The sequence below is a fragment of the Macaca mulatta genome, chromosome 10, assembly GCF_049350105.2.
Source record: "Macaca mulatta isolate MMU2019108-1 chromosome 10, T2T-MMU8v2.0, whole genome shotgun sequence".
Classification (NCBI taxonomy): domain Eukaryota; kingdom Metazoa; phylum Chordata; class Mammalia; order Primates; family Cercopithecidae; genus Macaca; species Macaca mulatta.
Window position 1 is genome coordinate 60,945,572 of NC_133415.1, and position 24,622 is coordinate 60,970,193.

The 24,622-nt window shown below is 50.3% G+C and overlaps 1 protein-coding gene across 1 annotated transcript; it reads left to right on the forward strand.

The window, feature by feature from the left end:
• The first annotated feature begins 11,981 nt into the window (after positions 1-11,981).
• Positions 11,982-24,391, forward strand: CD93 (CD93 molecule). The gene is made up of 2 exons (XM_015149597.3): positions 11,982-19,461; positions 19,752-24,391. The coding sequence occupies exons 1-2, from the start codon at positions 17,537-17,539 to the stop codon at positions 19,774-19,776; spliced, it is 1,950 nt and encodes a 649-aa protein (XP_015005083.3). The 5' UTR covers positions 11,982-17,536; the 3' UTR covers positions 19,777-24,391.
• The last annotated feature ends 231 nt before the right edge of the window (positions 24,392-24,622 follow it).

The following is a 24,622-nucleotide window of genomic DNA, read 5'->3' on the forward strand; positions in this document are numbered from 1 at the left end:
ACCCTTAGCTGGCATGACGGGAAGACCAGATACCTTCACCCTTGACATCAATACTGAGGGCTAAAACATCTCGCCCCATTTTTAACTTATTCCCATCTGGCTCTAAAGACCCCTGACAGGGCCAGTGTGGATGTCCAAGCTGGTCTTCAGCACCCTTCCCAGAACCCCAGGCCCTTATCCGGCCCTCAGCTGCCCCGTGCTTCTCTTCCGTTACAGAGGTCCACCTCTGAACCTGCTAAGAGGTATCCACGCACCCTCAGTGGTGGCTGGGGCCGACAAGCCCTGCAAACCACAAAAACATCATATAAAATAATGGGAGGGCTGAGCAAACCGCAGCATGTGGACCAAACCAGCCTGCGATCTGTTTCTGTAAAGAAGGTCTTATTGGAACACAGCCATGCCCATTGCTGTATATATTGTCTATGGTTGCTTTTAAGCCTCAAATATGGACTTAAATAGTTGCAGCAGAGCCCAGTGGCCCGCCAAGCTGAGAATATTTACTATATAGCCCGTTACAGGAAGTGCTGGAGATCCCTGATGTTATGATGATTATGATGCTCCTTTGCCTCTGTAGTGTGTTACATTTTAACAGAACTTTCTGGAGACAGTGTCTGCAGAGGACTGGCTGTTGTGTTGACAGTTCCAGTATCTTCTTAGGATGGTGGAGGCTGTGGTGCCCACTGCACCGCCAAAGCCCTGCTTGATGGCTTCCTGCACCTCGTTGGCACAAAGCTGGTCCCCACCCCTCCCAGTGCCTGCAGCTCTGGCCCCACTGAAGACCTCAGCCTTGCAGGGCTGGGCGATGAGCACTGGCTTTTGGTTCATGAGACCCATGAGGATGCTGGTGGCCCTTTGGATGGGTGTGACTTCCCTACAGCAAACAGGTGACAAAGCCACTTGCATCTAGTTCTTATGCAATGTATAAATAAACTTCTGCCCTGAGAATCTCTCCTGTGTTTTTTTTTTAATAAATATTTGCAGATTCACATACAACTTATGAGAAATAATACAGAAAGATCCCATGTGTCCTTTACCCAGTTTTTCCTGTGATATTACCTTGTAAAGTTGTGGAACACTATCACCACTAGGAGACTGACCCTGACGCAGGGGCACAGCACATATCTATCACCATGAAGATGCCTCCTGCTGCCACACTCACTTGCCCCCTGACTCCACCTCACCTTAACCCCTGACAACCATTAGTCTGTTCTCCATTGATGGAATTTTATCATTTCAAGATTATTGCATAAATGGAAGCATACAACATGAACCTTTGGGTATGGCTGCTCCACTCAGCATAATTCTCTGGAGATGCATCCAGGTAGATGTGTGGATCAACCTATTACTTTGTATTACTGAGTAGTAATTCAGGGTATGGATGAGCCACTTTCAACCATTTACCTGTGGAAGGATTATTGGGTTGCTTCTAGGTTTTGGCTATTGTGAATAAGGCTGTCATAGACACTCATGCACAGATGTTTGCGTGAACATGGAATTAATACAGTAAAGCCTGACAAAGAGAAGGCAAAGGACTTTGGCTGTAGATTCCCTTTTCTGGCGGACTCCATTGCTGGAGGTGCATCAGGTCAAAAAAGAACATAAGCACCTTTAGTGGATGCTCCTCCTCGTGTTCCTACTCTTTCTACTCCAGGTCTAGGTTAGGGTCCTAGCTCCTCCATCACTCCTGGCTCCCCCATCACTCCTGGCTCCTCCATCACTCCTGGCTCCTCCCCCATCACTCCTGGCTCCTCCCCAATCACTCCTGGCTCCCCCCCATCACTCCTGGCTCCCCCATTACTCCTGGCTCCCCCATCATTCGGGGCTCCCCCATCACTCCTGGCTCCCTCATCACTCCCAGGTCCTCCCTCATCACTCCTGGCTCCCCCATCACTCCTGGCTCCCCCATCACTCCTGGCTCCTCCATCACTCCTGGCTCCCCCATCACTCCTGGCTCCTCCATCACTCCTGGCTCCCCCATCACTCCTGGCTCCTCCCCCATCACTCCTGGCTCCTCCATCACTCCTGGCTCCCCCATCACTCCTGGCTCCTCCATCACTCCTGGCTCCTCCCCCATCACTCCTGGCTCCCCCATCACTCCTAGCTCCCCCATCACTCCCAGCTTCTCCCTCATCACTCCTGGCTCCCCCATCACTCCCAGCTCCTCCCTCATCACTCCTGGCTACCCCATCACCCTGTTTCCCCCATCAGTCCTGGCTCCTCCCCCATCACTCCTGGCTCCTCCCTCATCACTCCTGGCTCCTCCCTCATCACTCCTGGCTCCTCCATCACTCCTGGCTCCACCCCCATCACTCCTGGCACCTCCCTCATCACTCCTGGCTCGTCCTCCATCACTCCTGGCTCCTCCCTCATCACTCCTGGCTCCCTTATCACTCCTGGCTCCTCCCCCATCACTCCTGGCACCTCCTTCATCACTCCTAGCTCGTCCCCCATCACTCCTGGCTCCTCCCTCATCACTCCTGGCTCCCTTATCACTCCTGGCACCTCCCTCATCACTCCTGGCTCCTCCCTCATCACTCCTGGCTCCTCCCTCATCACTTCTGGCTCCTCCCTCATCACTCCTGGCTCCCACATCATTCCTGGCTCCTCCCCCATCACTCCTGGCTCCTTCTTCACTCATGACTCTTTCAACACTCCTTACTTCTTCAACATCAGTCTTCCAGGTGTGACCTTGGCAAGGCATCAGTTTGCCTAACGGCTGAGAAAACTGCTGCTACTCATCTCACATGGAATTGTGGAAGGACCTGTCTTGCAGGTCGGTAAGAGGATTAAGGGGACAGGGTAAGGGAAAGCGTTTAGAACTCCTAGTTCCCATACATGCCCATACAAGGATGCTGTACTCAGAATGCCCTGGGCTCAGCCCAAGGCCCGGTACTCCACAGTACACAGAGATCCAGGGAGATGCAAGCTGACCGAAAAGCAGCCTCCATGAAAGATGCAGCTCTGCTCATCCCTGAGGGCAGCTCCACTCAGCACATGTGTGTTGATTCATCAGAAAGCGCCAGGCCCTGTTATTGCTGAGCAGACAATAAGGTGCACGAGACACAGCCCCTGGCTTCAAGAAGCTCGTGGTGTAGTTAAATGATCTTTAAAAGAAGAAATATCCTTTAGGTTGCAGTTATTTAGTAACTCTTATCTCTTCTGCACAGAAGTCTGGGCTGAGGGTCAAGGGCCATTCGGGCCTCCCTGAAGTGCCCTGCAGTGCCTGTGCTGTTTCTGTCCTATTCTGGGGATCTAGTGTGCAAGGCACAGTGTACAGGCAGAGCTGAGGCTTGCTCTCCCTGCACAAGGGGGGTGGTGAAGCATTGGCTGTACGTGGCAGAGAAGCTGCAGTTTCCAGATCCTCAGGCATGCTGACCACACACTGACACTTGGGGAAATAAAGCTAGTTAGAACATCTGGGACTCTTCGATTTGGCCTTGGGGAAAGGAACAAAGAACAGTGAAGATTCACGCTGTTACATCAATGTTCATGCTAGCAAGCTCTCCACTTCTCACTTTTCAACATCAGTGTTTCTCAGGCTGGTGTAAGAATCACCCGTGTGTGTGTTTGTGTGCGTGCGCGTGCATGCACAAAAGCACCCCCAGCCCAGGCCTCACCCACAGCAAGTCTGATATACTTGGTCCAGAATGGGGCTTGGTACTATGGTTTGTTCCCCACCCCAGGTGACTCCCATGTATGGCCGGGATAAAGTAGTTACTGATCACTTGCTCCCTATAGCAGGCACTAGGGAGCCAGCAATAGACAAGAGAGATGAGTTTCCAGCTGTGACTCTCTCAGTTTACTGCCAAGAGATCAATTTCACATTTACAAAGTTACCACTATGCTCAGTTCTGGGAGGAAGAGGAGCAAGGTTGAGGGGTTTGCAGCTAGAGTACATACCCAGGAGGCTGGATCTACAGTGGGGAGATGGGCAAAGCTCCCCAATGCCTAATGCAGTTAAAAGAGTTCATAGTCACCTAGTCTACATGCATGTTCACAAGTGTGTGTGTGTGTGTGTTGGCCTTGTAGAAGGACTGGGTGGCCCACAGAACTGTGACTGGGGAATGTGGACATGAAAATAGGAAGGACCGGCTGGGCATGGTGGCTCACGCCTGTAATCCCAGCACTTTGGAAGACTGAGGTTGGCGATCAGAAGGTCAAGACATCAAGACCATCCTGGCTAACATGGTGAAACCTCGTCTCTACTAAAAATACAAAAATTAGCTGGGCTTGGTGGCATGTGCTTGTAGTCCCAGCTACTCGGGAGGCTGAGGCAGGAGAATTGCTTGAACTTGGGAGGTGGAGGTTGCAGTGAACTGAGTTCATGTCACTGCACTCCAACTTGGCGACAGAGTGGTACTCCATCTCAAAAACAGGAAAAAAAAAAAAAAAGAAAAGACAAAAGAAAATAGGAAGGATCAAAGTCTCAGGCCTAACAGGGCTGTGTTAGAAATCTGATTTTTGGCCTAGCTCAGTGGCTCACGTCTGTAATCCCAGTATTTTGGGAGGCTGAGGCAGACCGATCATTTGAGGTCAGGAGTTTGAGACCAGCCTGATCAATATGGTGAAACGTCATCTCTACTAAAAACAGAAAAAATTAGCCAGGCATGGTAGTCCATGCCTGTAATCTCAGCTACTTGGGAGGCTGAGGCAGGAGAATTGCTTGAACCCAGGAGGTGGAGGTTGCAATGAGCCAAGATCACACCACTCACTCCAGCCTGAGCAACAGAGTGAGACTCTGTCTCAAAACAAATCTGATTTTTATCCTAAGATCAATGGCAAGCCCCAGCAGCATTTCACTGTGGTACATGTGCTTGTGGGGAAAGAAACGATTAGGCTTCTCTTTCAACATGATCTCACCTTACAGCATGGAGCATAGGGGATGAGGCTGGAGCCAGGGGCTTGTCAGGACACCAGTGCTGTGCCCACCCATGTGAGACATGGTAGAGGTGGGGCATGGGCAGGGAGAAAGAGGACTGGCCCAGGGCTTGGTGCCAGATCATCCCTAGAGGCTGGGAAGGTAGGAGAAAGGATGCTGCCTGCACGCCGTGGATCAGTGGTTGGATGGTGGACTGGGGGAGGAAGTGAGAATATTTTGGGTTGGTGACTCTGAGATGTCCTGGGAAACAGCGGGCAGCTGGGTGCTCGGACTGGGAGCTGAAAGGACGGGCCTGATGTGGATAGGCATATCCATGAAACTGCGAGATGGGGCAGTAGGAGACGTGTGGGGAGTGGATGCGACTATGCAGGGGTGAGTGGGGCAGGAGAGAGATGGGGCCCAGGAAGGAACCCTAAGGAGGCCAGAGCAGGAAAGCGGCCCAGGGAATGTAGACCACCTGGTACCCACACACTGGACACTTCCAGGAGGGATGCCTGAGGGTCAGGGAGCAGAGGACTGATGGGGCCCATGTTGTTGGCCTGCGGAGGTCAGAGGAGGCTGACATGAAAGCAGCTCCAAGACACCAGAGAGGCAGAAAGGACAGACATGAATGAAGAAGTGGGGAGATGGAAAGCAGTGGGGGTGAATGCACAGTGCTGAGAGCCTGGCTGCAGCAGGAGGAGAGAACTGGGCTGTGCTGGCCTGGAGGTTGGTGGCTCCTGGACCCGTGCAAGGCTCTGGCAAAGCTGAGGCTGGACCTGTCCTGTGGCTGACCTCCCCTTCCCTGGGCTAAGGAGGGCATTAGTTTGAGTGAACTGCCTACTGTATCTGTTTCTTTAGGAATCAGGTTGCTTTATTACAGGGAGATTTCGACAGTAACCCTCAATCAGAGCAGGACTGCTTTCCAGCTGTCACCCACATCCTTGATGCTTTTATTTGATATACGAGTTGTGCAGTTTCCTAATACTACTGCACCTAATACTACTGGTTCTGCACCCCCTCCAACTGCCCATCACTTGAGGCTGAGTTGAATGGAAATGTGTTTTATTATCTTCTGTGCAATGAATTGATTTTACAGTGTGGCAACCCAACTCCTGAAAGTGGTCATCATTTTCAGTTATAATTTTTTAGCTCAGAGATAAATTATTAAAACACACCGAAATTGCTCCTGAAGATAACAGAAAGCATGCTCACTTGGTGACTTACTCAGGTAAAATGCTGGTAAGCCCTGGGCATTCTGGCTTTGCATTTCTTAGGAAACCATGCGGGACTATCTCTGTATGATGTGGCAGAGTCACGTTTTATCCTGAGTAGGCAAGAGATGCAGCCTCCTCCCCTTGTGGGTCTGAAACGGCTTCTGCAAGTTGGAGCCTGAAATGACCGAGTATCTCACCCTGCTTTTTGCCACCCACTTTGTTCCCACGGGAAAGGAAGGTGAGGGTGCCAGTGCATGGGTGTAGATGCCAGGTTTCCTGACAGCTCCAGCGTGTCTGCCTCACCCTGGCCATGCCATCTACTGCTCCTCACCTCACTGGACCCCAAGGTACGGTGCTGGCTGTTGGAGTATGAACAAGCAGACAAAGAAAAAGGCCAGTCTTCCCCAGGTGTGGCTGTCAGCCGTTCTGAGCCACCACCTGGAATATCTGCAGGTGGAAGTAGCCATGTAGCTGCCTCCCTCAGTATCAGCGCCCAGGAAGGAAGGCGACTCTTTCACCAGAAACAGCTCAGCTAGAAGACTCTTCTGTCTTCCAAGATGAGTGGGTGGGGGTGTGGGAGAGCAGAGTTTGGCCCCTAGAACTGTTATGTAGAAATGAATCTGATTCAGCAAACAGACCAAAGCTCTGCAGGCCTGAGAGGGTCTTCAAGGCCTCTGGATCAGCTCTTGTGTCAAAGAATGAAATTTTTAGGACTCAGAAGTCTGGAGAAAATGCTTTTAGCTGCAAGTAACAACCAAAGTATAACTGCTCAAACAATTAAGAATGCGAATAATTTCATATAAGAAGTCTCAGGTGGGATCATTTCAGGATTGGTGAATCCCACAGTTCCAGGAGGCTTTTGGGGACCCCAGCTCCTGCCCTCTTTTTGCCACCTTTCTGAGCCAGCTTGTCCTGACCACAGCAGCTTTGCACACCACCCCTCAGAAGACCACTCAGAGGACAGGATGGCCATTTCTCCAGTCTCTGTTTAAGAGCAAGGGAGACTTTCCCAGAAGCACCTGGAACTTTCCCTTATGCCACATGGGCCAGTCTGTGTCACGTGTCCCTCCTGAGCCAGGTGTTGGCTGGGGACAGAAATGCCATCATTGACCAGACCTGTCAGGGTTGCCCCTTGAATAGGGGAGTCTCCCAGCACATCCCAACCCTTACTAGCAACAGACGAACAGTGGAGCTGATCTTAAGAAGAATAAGGGAGAGTAACAGTTGGAGAGTCTTCAAGAATTCACAAGATGCTGTAATGAGAAGGACCCTCCCCACTTTATAAAGAACAGAAATGTCCAATCTTTTGACTTCCCTTGGTCACACTGGGAGAAGAATTATCTTGGGCCACACATAAGATACACTAACACTAATGATAGCTGATAAGCTAAAAAAAAACTCATAATGTTTTGAGAAAGTTTATGAATCTGTGTTGGGCTGCATTCAAAGCCATCTTGGGCCGCATAGGCCCTTGGGTCGCAGGTTGGAGAAACTCGATATAGGGAGAATCCTGGATAGATCCTGGTTAACTTTCATTTGAGTAGCTGTCATGACTTTCGATAGAAGATGCATGGGTTATGGTGTTGATAGGAATTTAGTGATGTTGAGGCTCCCAGGGCTGCCGGAACCAGCCTGGTGGCACTAACGAGGAAGCTAATGCAACCGCTGATTGCCATGTTGGGCTGGGGGCCAGCATGGCAAGACACTTTGATGTTTTTTAGAAACGCCAGAAATAGAAATCTTTCTGTAAAATCTCACGTCTTAGATATGCACAATTCACTGAAATATTTAAAACACTGTGTGGGTGTAATACTAAATGATGAAGAGCCAGACCCCAACCTGGGAGTTCGCAGCTGACCTTGTCTGGATGAAGACACTGGTATCTGGAAGCTGTCCTGAGGCTTTGCCTTTACTTTCTCCAATGACCAGACACAGCATCCAGCTTGGGAGACACCAGATGTTCCAGCGGAGGACTTGAAGACCACTGCCTGTTCTCCCACACTGGGCTCAGGTCACTTTCCAACTTTTATCTTCCAGAAGGAACTGGAATGGAGGGACGAGATGAACCAGGGCTCTCGGGGCAGTAGATAGGAATGTGTCCCGCACGGAGGGGTGCTTTCCTTACAGTGCTGGAGAAAAGCAGGGCGTGGAGAGTGTGATTCATAGTTTCAGAGGAAAACCAGACAACATGCAGAACTTCTATGCGAAATGAAGCTGGATGATGAAATGCAGCCACTGGTAAAATAAAACGAGGTGAAAAAACCCCACTATGGGCAGACAGATACACACACGGGCACCTTCATCAGTGGAACAGGCCAGAAGTGGGGGTGTGGATGGACGCTCATTGGGTGAACAGCTTTCCGTGCTAGGATCTGGCATGGAGATATCAACCACACCTTCGTGTCTTGGGGGATCCAGTCATGATTTGAATGCCTAACTAGGAAGGGCTCCTCTTTGTCATTTCACCAGGGCCAGACGGGGCATGTGCCCTACCCATGCTCCTTGCTTCCAACTATTATAGTGCACGGGGACCTGATGTCACAGCCAGCACCTACTTGGGGGCTCTCTCTGGCTGCTGGGGCCATGACACAGTCATGTTCCTCCCCTCCTGCTGGTCCCCCCACTTCCTAAGAAATAGAGACATCTAGACTGAGAAACAAGGTAGGTTTACACAAAGGCAAGCTATTTGTCATTTTCAACAAAAAGAATATCAAAAAGCAGCTTTGCTTATTTCAAAATGACTGAATCAAACCCAATTCTGTCAGCTCATTCTTTATGAGCTATCAAAACCCGAACACTCTTCATCCACGTATCCAGTGAGGAAACACCATAATCGGGGTGGCATCATGGGTTGCATTCTCAGCTAGCCCTGCTCCTCTCCTTCTCTGCCCAGACTGGCTGTCACCGACAGATGACTAAGGGCCCTGCAGAATTGAATTACTCAGCTGAAGCCACAGAGCATGCGCCAGCAGTGAGAAGAGAGTTCAGAGGGTCTCTATGTCTAAAACACAGGACTTGGCTTCGGACACTTCAGGACAACAGGGGGATTTCCAGGTTTCTGTGGAGCGACTGAATCCTACCATCCAGGCACACAGGGAGCTCCACAGACAGCCCCCTGCAGAGAGGGAGACCCTGTGGTTTGCTGATGGCTCTGAATGCTTCTGGCTCCCCTCCAAAGGGGGCCCAGCTCATGCCCAGTTGGCATGTCTGTGCTTTGGAGGTCAAGGCATATGAGCCCACAGACTGGCATATTTGAGTGAGGGTTACGGAGGGAGTGCACCTGCTGTGTCCTGCATCCCAGCAAGGAGGGTTAGGTCATCAAAGCTGGGAAGTGCTCTTACAAGGAAGCTGCCTTGTGCCCACTGGGAGCTGGCAAGCCCTGAATGCCTCAGACCAACTTGAATGGCTCTAGGACGCCAGCAGCAGGGTGACGGATTGGCATAAAGATGCATGGCCAATTGACCACATGGTGCTGAAACCTTCGGGCAACACCTCGATACCAGGATCCCATGGCAGGTAGGGAAAGCTCTCAGGGCTCAGGTCCTGGTGCTGGGCGTGAAAACACACACACGCCACCCTGAGCCCTACACATGTTGCCTGGTTTCTGGGATTAGGGCCACTGTCTCTCTCCTCTGATGACATCTCTCCAGCAGCATTTCCTCTCTGTGTGCAGGTGGGGTCTATCCAGCATTGCTTCATCTCTGGGTCTTTGGAAGGGTGTGGGGACCTAGGACATGCTAGACATTTCTTCCTTCTGGAGTGTTCCTGGTGACTTCCTTGCCAGAGAATCAATTAGGGCAAAAATAATAACCGTAATCATTAGAACTGTTATTCGGTAAACGTGAGACTATATTCATACCACTAATCATGGAACCATGGACTTACCATTTACTATGCAAAGTGCTTTACTGAGTCATCTCATTTAATCCTTGTGCCTCTGTGGATGTGACACCATTTACATGTAAGGAAACTGAAGCCCAGAGAGGAACGGTGTTTGCCCAGGGGCACATGGCTAGTAAGTGGCACATTTTGACTAGTGGTCAAAACTACAGAATACGGGGGTTATTATTCCCATTTTGTGCTAAGTCAGTGGAGCTGGGGGATGCCCACTGAGACCCGGCAAGGCAAAGGCAGCAGTCCTGGCCTCGGGAGACTGGGCTGAGACCGAGTGCTTCCTCCTGCTTCTGGGCAGTCTCGCTGGTTTAAAACCCTCATCCCAAGGGTGCCTGGGTGTGGTCCTAAATACACCCAGCACTGGAAAGTTCTCCACCAGTGCTTGTGAGGTTTTCCTTTCTAGTTCTAGTATATACTTCTCAAGAATCTTCAGAATTCCCCAGTCAGCTTCCCAAAGGAAACTAAATTTCCTCAGAAAAGCAGGCTTACCTATTCAACTTAAATGGCTTCTTTTCAAACAACTGTAATGTCATCATTCTCATTTTTATGAATAATTAAATCTTGGCATGTTAGGCTAAGTTAATCATTTTTATCTCTTCCAAATTATATTGTCTAAATATGGCTAAACTATGACGACAACTTACTGGAATCACCGAGGATGTTGTTAATGTCAAATGGAACCTGAAATCATCCACACCGGCCTTGTGAACATAATTTAGAGACTTGTATTTCATGCTCAGAGCCGTCCCTGGAGATTAAATGTGTGAACCGATCCTGCTGAAAACTCTGTTTCCCTCCATGATCTATCTCGTTCCAAAAGCTGGTGAGCCGGTGAGTAGCCTTTGCTTATCACGGCCAGTGTCAAGAGGTGAGCACAAGTTAACCTTAAAAACAACATTCAGCCCAGCCAAGTTTTCTGTAAATATGGTACACGATTAATTATGTCAGAAGACTATTTACTAAATGTGAAAAAATCAATAACACTCTAGGAAGAATGTTTACCCAGCCTAGGATCCAAACAAAGACTCTAAAGCCAGGGAAGTTTTTGAAAAATACAAGCTCCGTGTCTCCAGCAAACATAAGGGAGGTTTTGCTCCTTTTCATTTTTGCCTTGGCAGGGATGGGCCCTGGGGGTGTGGGCTCTGTCTCTTCTCTGGTCATTGCAATCAGAGCGACATGACTTTTGTCCACTGATGGCGGCCACGTGCCAGCCCTTGCAGGAAGCACTTACCACTAGGACCTCATTTAATTTAATGCCACTGACAGGACAGTGGCATCCTGACTCTTATCCTCCCTGTTTTGTAAACTAAGAAACCAAGGCCCCAAGAAGTGAAAGTGTTGGTCCCAATCCCGAAGCCAGCAACTGGCTGAGGCCCTACTTCCAGTTGCAGGAGTAGAGTCCAGGTGGTCTCAGGCCACAGTCTCCTGGTGTGATAGGAATTCACTGTTCCTGCCGGGTGCTTTCCTGAGCTGTTTCTTTTAGGTATGCACTCTCTTAGTCCTCACAAAGCCCTGTGAGAGGTGGAGACAGCTGAGGATGTGGAGTTCCAGATAATCGTACCACATAACAGTGGACAGAGTGGTTCAGTTGTGACCTTAGTCACACAGCCTGTAAGTCACAGAGTGGGACTGTAACCCAGTGCAGACAGGTTCTATCCTTTCTCTCTCTTTTTTTTTTTTTTTTTTTTTTTTGAGACACGGTCTGGCTCCGTCACCCAGGCTGGAGTGCAATGGCATGATCACTGTAACCTCTGCCTCCCTGGTTCAAGTAATCCTCCTCCCACCTCAGTCTCCTGAGTAGCTAGGACTACAGGCACACGCCACCACAGTCCACTAATTTCTTCTTTCTTTTTCTTTCTTTCTTTCTTTCTTTCTTTCTTTCTTTCTTTCTTTCTTTCTTTCTTTCTTTCTTTCTTTCTTTCTTTCTTTCTTTCTTTCTTTCTTTCCTTCTTTCCTTCTTTCTCTTTCTTTCTCTTTCTTTCTTTCTTTCTTTCTTTCTTTCTTTCTTTCTTTCTTTCTTTCTTCTTTCTTTCTTTCCTTCTTTCCTTCTTTCTCTTTCTTTCTTTCTTTCTCTCTCTCTCTCTCTCTCTCTCTCTCTCTCTCTCTTTCTTTCTTTCTTTCTTTCTTTCTTTCTTTCTTTTTCTTTTGTTCGTTCGTTCGTGGAGTTGGGGAGATGGGGTCTCGAACTCCTGAGCTCCAGTGATCCACCCACCTTGGCCTCCCAAACAGCTGGGATTACAGGCATGAGCTACTGCCCCCCAGCCTCTAACCCTCTCAATGCAGGACAGACTGTCCATCGATGAGCCTCCCCCGAGGGGAGACGGTGTCCTCAAGTGGCGTTGCCTGCAGCAATCCTGGCATCTTGGTGCCCAGAGTGAACCTTGTAGCACCTCTCACGTCTGTACAACACAATGACTTTCAGAAACCATCATGTCATAATCAATATTCATGATTTTTCTAGTTTTTTAAGTTTTAAAGCAAATGATTAATAGAGGACAAATTTCAATTTTACAAAAATGTTATTCAAATTCTGTTAAGCACCTCATGTATGAACTAAAATTTGTACTGACAAGCAAAAACATCAGGTCTCATAGTTTTCACTCTGTTTCTATTTTAAACTTCAGACACAAAATCCCTAAGTGGTCTCATAGAATGACAGGTGGCAGTGACTCCAGTTCTGTTTCATTCCCTTCACCATCTCTGTGCCACTGTTGCTCACTGTGAGTCTAACACATACCGTGTTGTGCCAGGAAATACGCAATGTGCTTTGTTTCCCTTTTTAATTCAATTTTTAGTTAAAAAGAATAAAAGGAAAAAGAGAGGCCAGATGCCTGAATGATCCACAAACCAACTAGTCTGCTCCCAAATAATTGAGATTAAACTGTCCCCATATTTGAGATCAGAACATTCCATTCCAGCATCATGTAAAGTAAATTTTTAAGGCAATTCAAAAAGAAAGCCCAGAGTACTCACAAAGACTGCAGAATACACAGAGATGATGTGGAGCCTTTTGCTCAGGGTACATGTCATGTTGTTAGGCTCGCCATGGTTCTAGAACACCTAACGTGGCTTCCGTCCAAAGATCTGCCGAGAAAAACTCTTTCAATCTCCTTCTGCTGATTCCTGCTGTTTTAAGTATCAGTCCTTGGAGAGGTTTGGTATAATCTGCTCTCTAAATAAAATGGGATAAATCACCATCCATGGGGAATTTAGTATGTGAGGTACAGAATTCCCTCAAAGTTTGCATTCAGACTACCTTAAATTCTTTGTAAAACTCCACCAAATCCCTCCCAGGAAAAGCAAGCTCTTCCTCTTCCCCTGAGTTTGAAGCATCATGCCCTCAGCCTCTAAGAATCCCCTGTACCGCCTCTAAGGAGCATCACCTATAGGTGGGAGCGGACACAGAAGGGCGGGGCTGGAGCTAGAGAACCCAGCTGTAAGTGTCCCGGGTGAATTAACCCACCTGAGCCCAGCAGGCAGCAGCCAAAGGGTGAAGGGACAGAGTGGAAGTCAGATGTGGGGGAGAAGGAATAGAAAACTTGCCCTGTGTCTTGGCAGTCAGCGGGTCAACTTGGGATGAAACTGTGTGTGTGCAGTTTAGACAGAGGCTTGCTTACATGTGCAGCATGTCTAGGGCTCAGCAACGGTCTCAGCGTCCACTCTCTTCCCAACTTGCTTTCTCCCTAATTCCAGAGGGGAGAGTTAAGCATGATTTCACTTTTATTAATGTTAGAGCAAGAAAGTTTCCAGAGGCCCTGTTCCCACCTCTGCATTTATAGATGAGAAGTGGGGCTGAGTTAACCAAGTTACTGAAAATAATAAAGTAAAATTCAAGGACCCCCAGGGCAAGGCAGTTCTGCATTTTACATGGCCTTTCTCACTGTTGGTGCTTTACAAATACTTCCAAGGTTGATGGATAAAAAAAGAGTATATGTCTTGCTAGTTCATTTTCTTCTTTAAGATGTCATCGCTTGGCTAAGTGAATAGTAATTGGTTTGAAAGTTCCCACATGGAAGATGAATAACTTACAGCTAAAGAAGATATCTTGACAAAGATCTGGGGGTCAGAGTGGCTGACATGCTGAAAGTCACTCATTTAGCCCATATCCTTAAGCACCAACTAAGTAGAATGTGAGGGAATGCTGCAGATCACAATCTACCCCTGAGGAATCCACCTCTGAGCTGCACAAACAGGGACCTAGACTATGAGAAAGGCTTCCTGCTATGAGTGGATGCCAAGGCTGCAGGATCCATTTTACAGAATGTTAAGAAGTTACCTGCATGAAAATAAACCCTTAGAAATGCAGCTTTTCCCAGGCAGAGAACAAGATTGACCCTTGCCAAGCTCAAATGCATGGCCAGCTATGTTGTCTAGAAGCCAGGGACACCAGCCTTCCCTGGACCCCTCACAGCTGTCTACTCACCCAGCTCTGGCGGCACACTCAGCGTCCCGAGGAGGCAGGTCACAAGGACAGGGGGCTGGGAGATCCTGAGCCCCAGGAGGCAGTCCCCCATGTTCTCAGAGCCAGGTACCTCCAGCGGACACAGCCTTCCACGACCCCATCTCCCCACAGCACAAGCAGGAGCCATGCAATCCTTCTGCGTGCCCAGTGCCCTTCCCCCCACCTCGGCCCAGCCCCGAGAACATCTGACCTGGACCCTCCACAGCTCTTCAATCTTCCTTCTCTAATCTGGGGGCCAGCCTAGTCCAGGTGGTTGTCATCTGGCCTGGAAACCTGTGGCCACCTGCTGAGGGATCCCCACCCCCTGCTTGGGACCACTGGACGAAGCCCCAAGCCTTCATCACTGGGGTTCACAGGCTCCATCTTCCCCTGAATCCTCCCTCCTACTGCCTGGGCCTTGGTCTCCCGGCCCTTCACTCACTCCCTGTCCCCAGGGCTTCTGTACATGCTATACCCCCATTCCGACACCATTCCACATCTGAGCTGCAACTCCTTTAGATTCCGACTTTACTGCCTGTCTTCTGCAGAGGAGCCTCTCCTAACTCTCCTTCCCCCAGCCAGGATGCTACCCCTGTATTGACCATGACCTCCCCCCTCCCCTGTGCTGCCTGAAATAAAGCCATCAGTGCTGTGACTTGTTCGAAGTTGTCCCACTCTAACAGGCCTCAAGGATCACAGAGGCAGGGATCCCCTTCTGGAATCTAGTGCCTCGCTCAGCGCATAGCAGGGTCTTAATCAACAAATGTTTGATGGGTGGATGGACAAACAGATAGATGGATGAAGGGGCACAGGGAGGGTCCGGTGGCTTCTATGGAGAGTTCCCAAAGGGTCTCAAATATCTTTGCCATAATGCAGGGACTTAAGGCACATTCTTAGGAGGGTATCCAGCTGGAGTCAGAGATAGCCCCTTGTCCCTTAGGGAGCCAGCGAGCTCCCAGGCCCAGGGACACCCCAACATCTCCATGGAGGCCACTGTGGTTGTTGCTGTTGCCAGGTTCACAGGTGTTCCCTGTGTTCTCCACCATGGCGCGTCCCCTGGGGCCTTCACAGTCAGTGCAGAGCACCAAAGAGTTGCCGCTGTGTGGTGAATTCTTATAATTGTGCATTGCATCCATTTTGAATGTAATTTGGACTTTCTCCTACCAGAAGCAGGGCTTAGTCGCCCTTGACACGGTGTCCAGGGATTCACCCACTCCCGGTCCCTCATTGTGGCCAACCCAAATATTTGCCTTGTACACTCACCTCCTGTGACCACCTCCCTGTGGGACAGGCAGATACAGCCCACTTGATAGCCTCAGTGACTCCACACCCCACAGGGACTTCCCAGACATGCTGCCATGCCCACCTCTCAGCCACAGGGACCACACGGAGCCCATGTCTTGTTGCTCTAAACCCACCAGTGAGAAGTCCCCATGGGAAACCCGCTTGGGAAACGCCCTGGACCCCAATAAAGGCTTAGGTCTCAGGTCCCTCTCTCTCCCTTCACTCCCCCCCCGCCCCAAGTAAGCGTTCGTGACCCGGACAGCTCCCACTTTCTGCAGGCCCCGTGAGGCGCGCTGCCGTCTCCCTGGGACACGGTGCTTCTGTTGCTTCCTGTGTCTTCTTGTGCTGCCTCCTGCGTCTCCCCCGACCCACGCCCCAACCCAACTCTCCTCCCATCAGGGCTCTCTTAGGAAGTGGCTGTCTTGATAGGAATAAACTGGACATGGGTCAGATGAGAGTCACAAGGTGTCTGTCCAGAGTAACAAGTTTTGTGTAAGAGAGACTTGTGGTCACTGGACAGGGCTAGAATTTATAGTCAGTCTCTCCAAGTGAGAGATAAAGCCTGCTACCAATGACAGGGGACTTGGAGAACAGCTGAGCCCCTCCCTCAGCTGAGATGGCGCTGAGGTGTGGTCCCCTCAGGCCCCCAGAGTGACCCGGCACCAGCTCCAGCAGCCCAGGGTCACCTTCTCAGCAAGCCATCGCGGATTGGCTTCCTCCTTGTCTGTTTCACTTCCCCTTCCACATAAACTAGTCTCCCCAAATCCTGTCTCAGGGTCCCCTCCTGGGGGATCCCAACCAATGATCTAAGGTCTGTGGCTGCAAGAAAAGTACCCTGTGAGTCCCGGGCTTTTGCCGAGTCGCGATGTCGCGGGAGGGCCTGCCCGGGCTTGAATTCCCGCTCCCTGCCCAGATTTCCGGCCCTTGCTAGGAATCCTGAGCCAGGGGACGTGAGCCTGCAAGGCCTGCACCACAAGGCCGGACACATTTTCATTTTCTTTCTGATGCTTTTTGTGACCCTGCCACCTCACAATGCAATATTTCCACTGTGAAACCCCCAAAACTGCCAAATTTCACCCATTTTGGATTAACATTATCAAGGAGCTTGGCATTATGTTGAAAACCCAGACATTCCCACGACCCGGCTCCTATTTAAAAAATGTCTGTCTATTTAAAGTTCAGGATGGGAGGATAAAAGAGAAAAGACTCCCAAAGTCAACAGAGAACATGAGCTAGGCAAAAGGAAAGTCCAGTTTGCTTCTAAAAAAGGCTGAAAATTATAACCATCCATGGCCTTGCGTCTTAAGTCTCAGAATTTTTTTTCTTTTTTGATGGTTTGCAAACCAAAGTGGAATTTTATTATGGGTTACTAAGGGAGCTTCCTCGAGTTCCTAGCCCCCAAAGCCTCTGTGCACTCCATAGCATGCCTCCGAGGCTCCTCATGCCATGAGAAAGAGAATGGAGCCAAAATCAAGCCGGCAGTATCTCCAGGCTGTAACGTCTTCCCCACGTCGCTGAGTTTCCACAGTGCTGAGCCAGGGACCCGGCAGAGCTGCCTAGCTCCTTTTATGAACAACAGCACCGTGATGAAGGCAGCAGGAGTCAGAGAACTATTCATGGCAGGAAGCCCCAGCATCCGGTGAGAAATAAGAAGTACAACAGTACAGGATGCGCCTTGGGTCACGGGGACGTGGAAAGCCCGCAGCCTTTGTGTCCTTCTCGGGGCCAGAGTGGCTGCAGCTCACCCCTCAGCTCCCTTCGGGTCCCAGCTGGGAGCCGAGATAGAAGCTACTGTCGCTGCTGGGCTTCTCGCCTCCTGCCGAGGGGCACACGGAGACCGGGATGGCCACCTCTGTGGGCCTGCTGCTGCTGCTGCTCCTGAGGCAGCTCGGGGCCGGGACAGGAGCTGACACAGAGGCGGTGGTCTGCGCGGGGACCGCCTGCTATACGGCCCACTGGGGCAAGCTGAGCGCTGCCGAGGCCCAGAACCTCTGCCTCCAGAACGGGGGCAACCTGGCCACTGTGAAGAGCGAGGAGGAGGCCCAGCACGTCCAGCAAGTACTGGCCCAACTCCTGAGGCGGGAGGCAGCCCTGACGGCAAGGATGGGCAAGTTCTGGATTGGGCTCCAGCGAGAGAAGGGCAAGTGCCTGGACCCCAGTCTGCCGCTGAAGGGCTTCAGCTGGGTGGGCGGCGGGGAGGACACGCCTTACTCTAACTGGCACAAGGAGCTCCGGAACTCGTGCATCTCCAAGCGCTGTGTGTCTCTGCTGCTGGACCTGTCCCAGCCGCTCCTTCCCGGGCGCCTCCCGAAGTGGTCCGAAGGCCCCTGTGGGAGCCCAGGCTCCCCCGGAAGTAACATCGAGGGCTTCGTGTGCAAATTCAGCTTCAAAGGCATGTGCCGGCCTCTGGCCCTGGGGGGCCCAGGTCAGGTGACCTACACCACCCCCTTCCAGACCACCAGTTCCTCCTTGGAGGCTGTGCCCTTTGCCTCTGCCGCCAATGTGGCCTGTGGGGAAGGGGACAAAGACGACAGTCAGAGTCATTATTTCCTGTGCAAGGAGAAGGCCCCCGATGTGTTCGACTGGGGCAGCTCGGGCCCCCTCTGTGTCAGCCCCAAGTATGGCTGCAACTTCAACAATGGGGGCTGCCACCAGGACTGCTTTGAAGGCGGGGATGGCTCCTTCCTCTGCGGCTGCCGGCCAGGGTTCCGGCTGCTGGACGACCTGGTGACCTGTGCCTCACGAAACCCTTGCAGCTCTAGCCCATGTCGTGGGGGGGCCACATGCATCCCGGGACCCCATGGGAAAAACTACACGTGCCGCTGCCCCCAAGGGTACCAGCTGGACTCGAGTCAGCTGGACTGTGTGGACGTGGACGAATGCCAGGACTCCCCCTGTGCCCAGGAGTGTGTCAACACCCCTGGGAGCTTCCGCTGCGAATGCTGGGTTGGCTATGAGCCGGGCGGTCCTGGAGAGGGGGCCTGTCAGGATGTGGATGAGTGTGCCCTGGGCCGCTCGCCTTGCGCCCAGGGCTGCACCAACACAGAGGGCTCATTCCACTGTTCCTGCGAGGAGGGCTATGTCCTGGCCGGGGAGGACGGCACTCAGTGCCAGGACGTGGATGAGTGTGTGGGCCCGGGGGGCCCCCTCTGCGACAGCTTGTGCTTCAACACACAAGGGTCCTTCCGCTGTGGCTGCCTGCCAGGCTGGGTGCTGGCCCCCAATGGGGTCTCCTGCGCCATGGGGCCTGTGTCTCTGGGACCACCATCTGGGCCCCCCGATGAGGAGTACAAGGGAGAGAGAGAGGGGAGCACTGTGCCTCCCGCTGCAACAGCCAGTCCCACGAGGGGCCCGGAGGGCACCCCCAAGTCTACACCCACCACAAGGAGACCTTTGCTCTCATCTGATGCCCCCATCACCTCTGTCCCACTTGAGGTGCTGGCCCCCAGTGGGTCCCCAGGCCTCTGGAGGGAGCCCAGCATCCATCACACCACAGCTGCCTCTGGCGCCCAGGAGCCTGCAGGTGGGGACTCCTCCGTGGCCACACAAAACGACGACGGCACTGACGGGCAAAAGCTGCTTTTATTCTACATCCTAGGCACCGTGGTGGGCATCCTACTTCTGCTGGCCCTGGCTCTGGGGCTACTGGTCTATCGCAAGCGGAGAGCGAAGAGGGAGGAGAAGAAGGAGAAGCCCCAGAATGCAGCAGACAGTTACTCCTGGGTTCCAGAGCGAGCAGAGAGCAGGGCAATGGAGAACCAGTACAGGTAAAGGGGGCCCTGAGCGACCGGGGGAGGGGATGCGCAGGCATGGGGACACTGACCACAGTACAAAGAGGTGGCAGCAGGAGCAGGCCCAGGTTCCCTGTGGGCAGACACACCCCGGTCCCGGAAGCTGACCCCTCAACCTCCCCCGACGCCAGGCACACGGGCTCCCTTAGAGCATGCTGCCCGTCTGCAGCGCGGCTGCAGGTAACCTGGGGCTCCCTCCCAAACTCCAGACGTGCAGGCAGCAGGGGCGCCGTGGCTTCCAACACTGTCTCTTTTGTTTCCCATAGTCCGACACCTGGGACAGACTGCTGAAAGTGAGGTGGCCCTAGAGACACTAGAATCACCGGCCACCATCCTCAGAGCTTTGAACTCCCCATTCCAAAGGGGGACCCACATCTTTCTGAAAGACTGGACTGAAATCTTAGCAAACAATTGTAAGCCTTCTCCTTAAAGCTCCCTTGGAACATGCAGGTATTTTCTACGCGTGTGTGGTGTTCCTGAAGTGGAAGCTGTGCGTTGGCGTGCCGCAGTGGAGATTTTGTGACTCTGTAATGATTCTTACTCCCCCTTCCTTTTCAAATTCCAGTGTGACCAATTCCGGATCAGGGTGTGAGGAGGCCGGGGCTAAGGGGTTCCCCTGAATAGCTTCTCTGCTCACTTCGACCATCTAAGAGGAAAAGGTGGGCCGCTCATGCCGATTAGGATTGAAATGATTTGTTTCTCTTCCTGGGATGAAAACTAAGTCAATTAATTATTCAATTAGATAAGAAGATCTGATTTTTTGGTCAAAGGGAGCATGTTCAGGACTGGAAACATTTCTTTACATTTGCATTCCTGCATTTCCCCAGTCTTGCTAAATGTGAAATTGTTGACATCCTCCAGAACGGCCAGAAGTGCAATTAACCTCTTAGGTGGCAAGGAGGCAGGAAGTGCCTCTTTAGTTCTTACATTTCTAATAGTCTTGGGTTTATTTGCAAAGAGAAGCTTGAAAAGTATGAGAAAAGTTGCTTGAAGTGAGTTACAGGTATTTGTGAAGTCACATAATCTACAGGGCTAGGGCGAGAGAGGCCAGGGATTTGTTCAAAGAAACTTGAATTAATTCATCTAAATGTACTGAGGTTATCACACACTTGACTACGGATATGATCCACACTAACAAGGAAACAAAATCAAGGACAACCTGTCTTTGAGCCAGGGCAGGCCTCAGACACCCTGCTTGTGGCCCCGCCTCCACTTCATGCTGCTGGGAATGCCAGTGCTCCGAGCTCAGACGGAGGAAGCCATGGCGGAAACTTCCATCGGGCTGTTTTCTAAAGGATGTGTGAACGGGAGATGATGCACTGTGTTTTGAAAGCTGTCCTTTTAAAGCATTTTAGCACAGTTCATAGTTCACAGTTGATGCAGCATCCTGAGATTTTAAATCCTGAAGTGTGGCTGGGGCACACACCAAGTAGGGAGCTAGTCAGGCAGTTTGCTTAAGGAACTTTTGTTCTGTGTCTCTCTTTTCCTTAAAATTGGGGGTAAGGAGGGAAGGAAGAGGGAAGAAGAGAACTAACTAAAATCATTTTTATCAGCAAAAACTGCTCAAAGCCATTTACATTTATATCCTCATTTTAAAAGTCACATTTGCAAAGATTTCTCCCTATGATGATAATGTGGTTGATAGTGTGCACTCTCCTTCTCTCTCTCTTTCACACACACACACACACACACACACACACACACACACACACACGGCACCATTCTGCCTGGGGCACTGGAACAGAGCCCTGGGGTCACCAATGGTCAGAGTCACTAGAAGTTACCTGAGTATCTCTGGGAGGCCTCACGTCTCCTGTGGGCTTTTTGCTGTCACTGTGCAGGAGAACAGACAGAGGAAATGTGTCTCCCTCCAAGGCCCCAAAGCCTCAGAGAAAGGGTGTTTCTGGTTTTGCCTTAGCAATGCATCGGTCTCCGAGGTGACACCCTGGAGCAGTTGAAAAACCACCAGGTGCAGGCCCTTAGAGTTAATACTCTTGCCAGTTTTGAAATATAGATGCTATGGTTCAGATTGTTTTTAATGGAAAACTCAAGGGGCAGGGGAGGTGAAAGGAAAGATGGAGGTTTTGTGGGGCTCAGTGGGGCATTTGGAACTTCTTTTTAAAGTCATCTCATGGTCTCCAGTTTTCAGTTGGAACTTTGGTGTTTAACACTTAAGGGAGACAAAGGCTGTGTCCATTTGGCAAAACTTCCTTGGCCACGAGACTCTAGGTGATGTGTGAAGCTGGGCAGCCTGTGGCGTGGAGAGCAGCTGTCTGTCTGGCCATTCAGAGGATTCTAAAGACATGGCTGGATGCGCTGCTGACCAACATCAGCACTTAAATAAATGCAAATACAATACTTTTCCCTCTGGGCATTGAAAATCCTTGCCCTTATCATTTGGGGTGAAGGAGGCATTTCTGTCCTTGGCTTCCCAGAGCCCCAACGCAGTCTGTGTATGAATCCTGGGGTCCAACGAGGCCTCCTATTTCCACAGCGTTCTGATTGCTCTCACAGCCCAGGCCCATTGTCTGGTCTCTGAATTTTTCTGTAGGTGACAACATGCAGCCCCATTCTCAACAACAGGGAGGACACGGACCCTCTCTGTGGAACCCGCAAGGAGAGAAATGGGCAATAAAGAATCCAGTTCCTCAAAACCTCCCCTGGCAGGGCTGGGTCCCCCTCCCGCTGGGTGGTGCTTTCTCTTGCACAACACTCCCACTGCTGGGAAGAGCCAGCAACCCAACCAGATAGCTCAGGAGGTGCGTCTGATGGAAACCACTGGGCTCAAACACGTGCTTTGTTCTCCTGTTTATTTTTGCTGTTACTTTGAGGCATGGAAATTCTTGTTTGGGGGCTCTTGGGGCTACAGTAGTGGGTAAACAAATGCCCACCAGCCAAGGGGACATTAACAAATCATCCTTATCCTGAGGGACCCAAGCTTGCTCTGGCGTGGCACAGTGGGGAATCCAAGGGTCATAGTGTGGGGAGAGGTGCACCCTGCCACCTGCTGACTTCTCACTAGACACAGTGTTTCTCTCCAGGTGACCTGTTCAGCAGCAGAACAAGCCAGGGCCGTGGGGACAGGGGGAAGGTTACACATGGAGATGGACAACAAGGCAATGAAGACTTGTCATCCAAATAGGTCAATAATTCTGGGAGACTCTTGGAAAAAACTGAATATATTGAGGACCAACTCTCTCCCTCCCCTCATCCTATGTCTCAAAGCAGACAATGTAAAGAGAGAACATGTCACACATGCAGCTCACCATACCCACTCGTTCCTGAATTTCAGGTGCTGTCACTGCTCTTTCTTTCTTCTTCGTCATTTGGGAAGGGTGATGCAGGAGGACAATTCCTACAGATAATCTGAGGAAGGCAGAAAAACCAGGGCAGGACAGTTATCGACAATGCATTAAGAGGAACTTGGTGAGCATCCTCTGTAGAGGGACTCCACCCCTGCTCAACAGCTTGGCTTCCAGGCAAGACCAGCCACATCTGGTCTCTGCCTTCGGTGGCCCACACTTCAGCATCATCGTCATTGCCACAGCATCACGATGCAACACATCTGTGTGTAGCACTATGACGTTATGTTTGGGTAATGTGGGGATGAACTGCACGAGGTTCTGATTAAGGATGTGGGGAAGTGGGCTGTAGTCCCTGCCGACCTTGTAAGGCCACCTCAAGGCCTGTCTGTTGGTCAGTGGCGGAGGAGCAAAGCTTCAGGAAGGGCCAGCCTCATGTCATCTTCCCCGCAATCAGGCAGAAAAGTGGAGTCAAAAAGTCAGACCTTTATATGCATGTGTTGTGTCCATTTTGCAGGGTGAACTGAGTTTGAAAGAAATTTTTTTTCTCTTCAAATTGCTTTGTCTTTTCCATCTTCATGGGTCTTATCCCTGAGCAATATTTCGATGGATGGAGATGATCATTAGGTACTTTTGTTTCAACCTTTATTCCTATCAATATTTCTGTGAAAACTAGGAGAGCAGAGATGAGATTTGACAAAAAAATCTGAATTAAAAATAACACTGTCTTTTTAAAACTAACATAGGAAAGCCTTTCCTATTATTTCTCCTCTTAGCTTCTCCATTGTCTAAATCAGGAAAACAGGAAAACACGGCTTTCTAGCAGCTGCAAAATGGTTTAATGCCCCCTACATATTTCCATCACCTTGAACAATAGCTTTAGCATGGGAATCTGAGATATGATCCCAGAAAACATCTGTCCCTACTTTGGCTGCAAAACCCATGGCTTAAATCTATATGGTTTGTGCATTTTCTCAACCAAAAATGGAGGATGATAATCTGAATTCTCCATATACTCACTAATCAAAGACACTATTTTCATAATAGATTTCTGAGACAAATACTCACTGAAGGGCTTTAAAAATAAATCGTGTTTTGGTCTGTTCTTGTAGATAAATGCCCTTCTATTTGAAGTAGAAGCTCTGGAATCCCTTTATTGCGCTGTCGCTCTTATCTGCAAGGTGGCAAGCAGTTCTTTTCAGCAGATTTTGCCCACTATTCCCCTGGGCTGAAGTTCTTTGCGTAGATTTGACTTAAACTTGAATTTGATCCCGGAAAAGCCTTGCTCTGTGATGTCAGATGTGACTGTAAATGTCAGTAATCACTTCATGAACGCAAAATGAGAATGTAAGTATTTTTAAATGTGTGTATTTTAAATGTGTTTGACTAATTCTGAAATTATAAGATTTCTATGCAGGATTTATCTTCATCCTGTGCATGTTTCCCAGACTGTGAGGAGGGAAGGCTCAGAGATCGAGCTTTTCCTCCAAGTTCTAACAAAATGGTGCTTTGAGTGCCATCATGGGTCAACCTTTAGGAAGGTGCAGCTTTGTCGTCCTTTGAGCTTTCTGTTATGTGCCTATCCTAATAAATTCTTACATACATTGGTTGTGAACTTGTTTTAATATATTTCATGACAACTTGAAATACCTGGCAGAACTTGCTTTCAAGGTCATTACATTTATCCATCTCCGTTTTCAAAGAGTTGCTAAAAAGAAGGTACCCTGTGGCTGAGTTTCTGCACCTGCACCTGCTGGACGCGACAGGGGGCGCTGGGCTCTGCCCTCCTTCATTACCTCAGCAAATGTGTTCCCTGCCCCTCAATGTGCTGCCCT